General features: G+C 43.1%; 1 protein-coding gene across 1 annotated transcript; it reads right to left on the bottom strand.

Annotated features, from left to right (window-relative positions):
• Positions 1–729: 729 nt before the first annotated feature.
• Positions 730–2,364, bottom strand: LOC103631299 (1-aminocyclopropane-1-carboxylate oxidase 1). The gene is made up of 3 exons (XM_008652237.3): positions 2,009–2,364; positions 1,692–1,906; positions 730–1,574 (listed from the first exon to the last, which is right to left on the bottom strand). The coding sequence occupies exons 1-3, from the start codon at positions 2,108–2,110 to the stop codon at positions 1,010–1,012; spliced, it is 882 nt and encodes a 293-aa protein (XP_008650459.1). The 5' UTR covers positions 2,111–2,364; the 3' UTR covers positions 730–1,009.
• Positions 2,365–8,993: the final 6,629 nt, after the last annotated feature.

The following is an 8,993-nucleotide window of genomic DNA, read 5'->3' as shown; positions in this document are numbered from 1 at the left end:
TTATTTTTATAATTAACTATTACACGAAAACATGGTTGCGTGCAAGTTTAGGCCCCATTTGGAACAAAGGGAAAGTAGAGGAATTTTAGAGGATTTGAATCATATAGAAAATTTTCCTATGTAACCTTTGGAAAAAAGTATTGAGTTCCTACAAATCCTATAAAATTCCTATAGGATAGCTTATTGTAGTGAGATTTTGGAGGATTTCTAACAAGAGGTCCAACCGTTTGAAAACTTTCCTTTGTGTCTATCTCTCTCCTCTAATTCCTGTGTTCTTCCTATGTTACATCCAAACACTATTTAGAAGTTTTCGTGTATTTTAATTCCTGTAAGATTGTAATTGTCATGCAACTCCAATCCTACGTTTTTCTATTAGTGTATTTTACCAATCCTGTATTCCAAAGAGGGCATTAACGGATCCTCGCAGAGAACGGAGATGTGAAATGCTTCTTCTGTCCCCGTTTATCCAACGGGGAATGTTTTTCACTGTTTACATACTCGTGGGAGAAGAAACTATTCTGTGTTCTGTTTTCCTACCACAGTTACTCGAGCTTCAAAGACCAGGTTCATCGGTTCTCCTTTCCACTGCATCAGGTCTCTGCAAACGCCATCCAGCTGCAGCACTGGAACTCGGTCTGGAAGCTGTACTATTTCCACTGGTTCTTAGAAAGGTCGGGCTAAATGTTCCCCGGTGTGATGTGCTAACATGTAATGTATGCATCCACTGTATGAAGGAAGGCACGTGCAATATATTTATTACATTAAGTACAAGTAGTATCATTGGCACCTTCATAATTAACATGGCATATCACTGTCTGAAGGAACCCACATTAAGTACAAGTAGTGCAGGCTGTTTAGTCTTCAAACAGAAAACCACTGAAAGTAAAAATATATATTTTAACACTTCGCTGTTCCTTAGGAGCTAGCAGTAAATACAAGCGCATCTACGCACTGATGCAGTATTGCAGAACAAGTCAGATACTTCTTTTCTCCAGGCTTGTGCTGTGATTCACTTCAATATTGCCTTTGTAGTCTGGAACCTAAATACCTTATCGGTAAACTTGGCAGTAGAATAGAAATCAAGGTAGTCTTGGAAACGATATTGGCTAGGATATGTGAGCTTTGAAGCTGGGCAGATTATGGCGTCGGCACCAGGGTTATAGAATGTTGCGATGGATAGGCGGCTCCCGTTCTTGTTGGGAAGGACCCGGTGGCATATGCTCTTGTAGGTCCCATTGGTTATCACTTCAATCTGATCTCCAAGGTTTACAAGGATCCTGTTGCCTTGTGTTGGAGGTACTGCCATCCACCTACCGTCTTTCAGAAACTCCAGACCTGGGATTAGTTCATCCTGAAATAGAAGTATGATCCCCCCAGCGTCAGTGTGCTCCCTGAGACCCATCACAAGCTCTGGATGGCTGCACCTGGGATACTTCGCCACCTTGACGCCTACGGAAGGTTTAGAAAACGCCTTCTCGATGTAGCCCTTGTCCAGCCCAAGGTTTTCACTCATGGCTGCTGCGAGCTGTTCAGCCAGTTTGATAACCTCTTCTGCATATTCAGATACCATTGCACTGCACAGCACATTTTTGCATCATGTCGTTAGTTTGGTTTACGGTTCACTTCAGATGACTAATAGACTTGGTAAATTAAAAATGTTTTTCTTTTGTATTCAGACTCCGCGGACTCACCGAAGCAGCTCAGGAATATCATGGCTGTTTGATTCTGGCTGATGACGGTACATGAAACTGCACTCCCAGTCAACATTTGATGGAACTTTCTCACAACCTAGGATCTTTGCATTCTCCGAGCTATAGAAGTTCTTCTCCAAATCTTGTTCGTAGTGTTTATTCACCAAGCCCTTCATTTTACTCATGAGGTCCTCATCGACGCCATGATTCTCAAGCTGCCCATGCAGTTTAATTAGCATGCAGCATGTTAGAAAAACAGAATGGAATTCTCCTCATCTAGACAACGACGATGCGTATTTTGTTACTAATTCACTTACCCAAAAGAAACCCCATTGCGCACAGGCATTGTGGAGGAGTGAAAGCGTCTCTGACCTCTTCTCGCCATGAAGCTGATCCATCTTTATCATTGGAATCTCCATTCCCCGAAGCACGGTGGTGTGTTGTTGCAGTCTAATCAGGTGTGCTGTCTGCTCTTCTCAAGTTGGCAAGCTACACATCTACATCTACAGCAGGGCGGCCAGGTATATTTATAGTGGCCTAGATAGGAATGTTGGGAATATCCCTTTTGAGAGATTGCTAACATGCATGATGTTGTTTGAGAATGAAGGAAACCTCGCTTTCTTATGAGGTTTATGTGGAGACATGTCCAAATACATTTCACTGTTCCCATATGGTTTAATTAGCTAAGGTAACCTGCTGTGTGACATCCTTGGCAGTTCATCAACATGGTTGACCTATGAGCACAATACTGTGATTGCTATTTGTTTATTCTGTTTTACTTCCATATAAAAAAATGGGTGGTAATGTATGCTATCTCGTTGTGATGATGACTACTCTTATGGTATGGGTCGGTTTTGCTGGCCTCAGTCGTACGTGGTAACGGTTGCTGATATTGGGAGGAGTAAAATCTCAGGTTTGAGATCTCTTTCAAGTCAGACTAATGATGACAGTTAGCTTAGCTTTGTTTGTGGTTCAGTGGATGCGGACCTGTGTGCAGAGTCAATCATAAAATAGTTCAGTTCAATTCGAAGCAGTTCGTTGCATTTCGTTTGTCGAGGCAACCCTAGATTTTCTCAGAGATTTGCTAGGGCCATGTCTGTACCTTTTTTTTTAAAGCAGCGCCTGTTGGCATTCCGCACATGAGTTTGCTATTAGGTGCATCCATCTTTTCGCAACAGTTTTTAAACTTTGTTCTTGATCCACATAATTTGATATGCATTTGGAATTTGGACGGGGCTGATATAATATCTCTGCGGTGTGCTGATGAGCATCACCCTCAGCCTGAGCGGTGGCGGTGAGAAATCTCGGCAGGCACCCGCGGGCCCCGGAGACGGAGGGGCGGTCCGCGTCTCGCGGCCTCGGGCGGTCACGCATGGCAGTCGGCAGCCGGCAGCATACGCGCGCGGAGGAAGTGGAAGTACATTGCGGAGGAACGACCCAGCCGCATGCAGAGAGGACAGCCCGACGTTTTTTTTTGCTCCTGGCCCAAGTGCCAATTACGGTGTAATTGTGTGATTAAAAAAAGTTACTTCTTGTTTTCAAATGCACTTCTAGCGTTTTAGTAAAAAAATAATTTTATTAAAAACCAATTCTAATATAAAATAGTCATTATATTTTGAAAATAGAGAAAGTAGAAAAAGATAACTAGAGTTAGATGGTTCTATATATAGCTAGAGGTACACTTATTTTAGAATAAATTTTGAACTCCAAAAGTGCACGCCGTTTTGTAACATCAAGGGAAATCTAAAAGTGCATGCCGTCACATTGTGACATTAAGGTACACAGAGAAAATTAGAGAGACGTAATCCTAGAACCGTTGGATCGTGGCGCTAATCTGATATATTGCACACACATGATTTAAAGGGGTTCAGGTCATATTGACATAATACCATATGTCCTCTGTATAGTATACGCATAGATGTAAATATGAACACATCTTACAAGCTCAGATGATATTGATCCTACGAGTGGGACCAAGACCCTATATAAGTTATCCAAAAGTCTAAGCCAAAGACCTCCATGCATTAGTGTCTATGTGTATGACCTAGTTCTTCTAAATACTAAGAAGTCCTAAAATCAGATATGGTTCTAGCCTAGAAACTGATCTAAGTGCCTAGAACAAATTTTGATCCTCGACCTACAACCTCTTTTTATAGCACATAGGAGGAGAGTTACATCCATATGTGGACAGAGGGCCTCACCTAGTAGATGTCCAACTAATCTTGTCTTGGCATAGTTGTGGAGCTGTACACGGTGCATGCCTCTGATATGCCATGATGTCAAACATGTCATGTTGTAGTGGTAAGTATGAGAGTTCACACTATCGAGTATGTCGTAGTTGGTAGCTAGTGTAGCGACACATTCTTTATAATGCATGTGGGTACGTATTCAACCCTAGGTGCGGCTGTAGTGGCTATGGAACCCACACACACCACATAGTGTTCATGGGTACATCTGTAGCCTTGACCATGGCAATAGTGACGATTTTGACCGTAACACTGCCCTTCATAATAAATGTGATAGATGAGAGTTTTATCTGAATTGTCTAGCATCGCACGTCGACTTGGTGAAGGGAGATGTGGCACTAGGGCCATACTACTCTAGGGAAATATTGACGAGTGTCGAGGTAGCTTTGTGGGCCCCTAGGACCTAACTAGTTTGAGGCTTGGCCCTCTCAAGGTTTAAGGCCTCGGGAATGCCAAGTTGTCTCCTAATAGTCGGGCCCACTGTTGGCATATCTTTTATTGATGGAGTCTTAGATGGTGCTTTGCCATTGTGGGCCGTTATTGTGGCCCTCAAGCCCTTCATAGACAAGATCTACAGATGGGACTAATTGTCTCGCAAATGCCTCACAGGGTAGACCCATTGTGCATATAGGAACACTACATACTCTAGCGGCCTTGCCCTAGAGTTGAGATGTCAAACACTAGTCATGCCACATGACTCTTGAATTTCAAGAGCCACATGATACTTCATGCATTATCCCTAGTACTCGCGAGAGGAGAAAAAGAAAGAGAGGAGAGAATAAGGCTTTTAATCTCGAGAGTGTGGTTCCATCTTATTTTCTTCTTGGGTTATATTAAATCATGATATCTAACATAATAAAAGACATCAAGAAAGTTTAGGCACCTACATGTAAGAAACTAAACCTGTAAAAGTTTCTAGGAAAGGTGAACTACTTGAGAAGATCTATTGCAAACGTGTCCACAAAAAAATTCCTTTTGCCTATATGCTTTGATAGGCAACGCAACAAGAGGAATTGGAGAAGATCAAGGAACATTTGTCAACACCACTAGCTCTCTATGCGCCTAGGAGGGGTGCACCTTTCAAGTTATATGTTGTTTAGTTGTTACCAAAGTGGAGGCCATCACCATTGTTTTCACTCAAGAAGATGAAGGAAGGGAATATGTTATTGCTTATATTGGTTGATGTCTTCTTGATCCTAATACAAGGTATGGCTATATTAAAAAAACTATGTTTGTCGATATACACAATTATGCTAAAATGAGACATTATTTGCTATCTAGTACATAAGTCATTGCTTTTCATGACGATGTGATTAAGCACACATTATATTGGCCATTCCTTTGTGGAAGGTTTAATAAATAGACATGCATATTGATAGAGTATGAATTTAATTTGAACCATTGAAAAAAATTAGAAGGTCAAATCCTTACTAATTTTATTGTTGAGCACAAAATTGAATTTGGAGATGAGATAATTGCCTAACCTCTGCACGAAATTGAATTTGGATTATTGAAGGACTCCCATTTTAATGTTACGTGATCCAAAAATCAAAGTTGATAAAAGTGTTTCGTGAAGTTCATTCAAATTTATTTTGCATAATAATGAGACATATCAAAGAATTGTTGAATAATTTACACTCAATTGTTGATGAGATATACCAAAGAATTATCGAAGAATTTATACTTAATTGTTTAGGGTCTGATCAAGCAAATGTGGCTATCGAATAAGTGAGAGCACCTAGAGGGGGGGGTGAATAGGTGATCCTGTAAACTTGAAACTTAATGCCACAAAACTTTGTTAGGAGTTCGCACAATAAATCCAAGTGGCTAGAGAAGAATTCTTGCAAGACACGATAACCACAAGAAGATCAATCACAGATAGACACAGTGGTTTATCCCGTGGTTCGGCCAAGTTCAACACTTGCCTACTCCACGTTGTGGCGTCCCAACGGACGAGGGTTGCTATCAACCCCTCTCAAGCGGTTCAAAGACCCACTTGAATACCACGGTGTTTTTCTTTTTACTATATCCCGCTTGCGAGGAATCTCCACAACTTGGAGCCTCTCACCCTTACACTTTGATGTTCACAAAGAAGCACGGAGTAAGGGAGGGATGAGCAACTCACACAAGACACAAAATCAGAGCGACAATACGCACACAAGTCACAACACGAGCTCTCAACACAACTCAAAGAGTTCTCTACTCAAATGGAGCTCTAGTTGCTATCACAAAGAATCAAATGCGCAGAATTGAAGTCTTGGTGCTTAGGAATGCTTAGAGAATGCTTGATGTATTCCTCCATGCGCCTAGGGGTCCCTTTTATATCCCCAAGGCAGCTAGGAGCCGTTGAGAGCATTCCAGGAAGGCAATTCTTGCCTTCTGTCGCCTGGCGCACCGGACACTGTCCGGTGCGGATTTCTTTCCTTCTTTGGTGAAGCCGACCGTTGGAGATTCAGAGCCGTTGGCACACCGGACACTGTCCGGTGCACACCGGACAGTCCGGTGCCCCCTTCAGACCGTTGGCTCTGCCACGCGTCGCGTGCGGATTACGCGGCCGACCATTGGCCGGGACGACTGTTGGCTCACCGGACAGTCCGGTGCACCACCGGACAGTCCGGTGAATTATAACCGTACACCGCCGTCAAAGTCCCGTGAGTAGCCAGTTCGCCCGAGCCAGCCTGGCGCACCGGACACTGTCCGGTGCACCACCGGACAGTCCAGTGCACCCAGACCGAGCAGCCTTTTGGCTGTACACAGCCAACTTCTCCAAACTTGTTTCTCCTATTTCTAGCACTTAGTGTCACACCCGGGTTTCGGGGCACCAAGACCCGGGCGCGAACATAATCACCAGGTGTGCTGGGACCAAGTCTCACACATATGATGAATCATGGTACAGGATCGAATGTCACATCTTTACTACATAACAGGAGTTCTGTACAAAATAAATAAATAATTACATTATAAGGAGACAACGGTCCAGCAACCCAAAGTTGACTGGGAGACGACGACCTAGACCTCTCACGAACTCGTCACAGCATCCTTCATGCGCCTCATCCTGTGGTACCTGTTCTTGACCTGTGTGAGGGGGGGTGTGAGACAGCAAGAGTGAGCTCACATACGTTCATCGCTCAACAAGTTGTGGGGAATAATGTGCATGAACTTGCCAAAGGTGGGAGTTCATGAAGTGTAAGGCTGATCAATGATATAAGGTTGAAGCTGAGCATTGCTTTTATAAGTTGGTCAAAATTTTATTAGCAATTACTAAGTATAAGTAAATACCAACCCAATTAAGTAGTAGAACAAAAGTAACAACCTCACCTTCGATGCAATGCATATGACAAATTGAGTTTAAGTTCCATAATTTAATCATGTGAGTGTCCGAGCCGCTCATGACCGTGAGCACGGCTAGTATACCAGTTTTACACTCTGCAGAGGTTGCACATCTTTACCCACAAGTCGTGTTACCCATTTGCCACGGAGTTGATCAGACTCCATACACCTCTACCTAGGAAGCGAGGCAGGGTACCACTACGAGGCCTTTACAAAGTTCCACTAGCTTCAGAAAACCCGCTACAGTTTATAGGAAGCTCCAGTGCAGGGTTCTTGCCTGACCGCCATCGCAGCAAAATCAACCAAGGACCTCCCTACACTGACCACTCCCCTACTGCCCTTGCCCCTTTCGGGTAAGGTAGTCCTCCACTAGCTTTCCTAATTAATCAGCCAAGGGCGTCCATAAACCCTTGTGGTAGCACTGTTTTCCCGGATGGTTCTCCATGTTCCCATTAACATAATGATCTTATCATGAACAATAATAATAAACAGATAATAATAAGTATAACAATGAGTGATGAATATCTTTATACCCAAAGCCACATAAAGCAATAGCATGTACTACCCACAAATTTAGTAGTAAAACCAGTGGTGAAACAAGGTATAAAGATAGTCAAAATCTAGGGTAACCTATTGGGTCCCAGCAAAATTAACCTATGCAGATCATTATGATTAATAAGAACATGACTGGGTAAAAGAAGTGATTAAGGGTACAACTTGCCTTCAACGAGCTCCTGCTCAGCAGTCTCTACCAGCTGAACCCCAGAATCCTCTGTAGCTTGCTCGTCTACTCGCATCAACACAATACATACATAATATAGCAAAAATTAACATTACACCAAACATGAAAATAAAATGCACAACAATAATCTAGACACCAAAATGAGATCATAGGAACTAGAATTATTAATTTTGGAGTTATAGATTTTAAGTTGTGGATTTTCTAATGTTTTATGTGCTTAATACAAGATTAAGTGCTAGATACATTTTAAATCACCTTTCATGTTAACACAGAGGCACTAATGGTTAGACAATAATATTATAAAAATTTAGGAACTGGAATGGACTAATTTGGAGTTCATATGCATTTTATATGAATTATACCAATTCTAGGAATTATTTTCATAATAAAAATTCATTTTCAATTTCTTTTCCTGTCTTTAACATTCTCTGGACTGGGCCTCGAATACTAAAAACTGCAGGGACTAGCTGATAAATTATCCTAGACTCAGCGCGCTGTACAGGGTGGACGACGGGTTGTTTTCAAGTAAACTGAGGGGCTCATTTGCAAATATGTCCCACGAAGGGGGGTACGGCCGATCTCGGTCGTCCGATCTAACATCAGTGGCGCAGATTAGATCTGTTTTAGGTTGAACCGGTACACGCAGATCACCACCGGATCGATGATCAACGGTCCCGATTTAATGAGATGTGATACGCTCTGATCCGTCCGATCGCACCCCCCAATGGCCCAGATCAAATCGACCAGGGAGAAGGCTGGTTTCTAATCCGACCGTTCATGCCGCATCAAACGGCCCACGGCACGCCCGCCTCCGAGCAGAGCCCTCACGGCGGCGCCGCCCGAAGCTCGGCAGCGCATGGCCGGACCGCCCGCTAATCCTCACCGCAGGGCCCTAAAGCTTAATCCGCGCCTCCCAACATGATGTCCAGTGAAAAGCGGAGAGGATGGTGTATCGTTTACCTCGAATCCGAGCGGTGAACTCAC

This window comes from Zea mays, chromosome 6 (assembly GCF_902167145.1).
Source record: "Zea mays cultivar B73 chromosome 6, Zm-B73-REFERENCE-NAM-5.0, whole genome shotgun sequence".
Lineage (NCBI taxonomy): Eukaryota > Viridiplantae > Streptophyta > Magnoliopsida > Poales > Poaceae > Zea > Zea mays.
The sequence above is the reverse complement of the archived record's forward strand: the minus strand, read 5'-3'. Positions and strand labels throughout refer to the sequence as shown.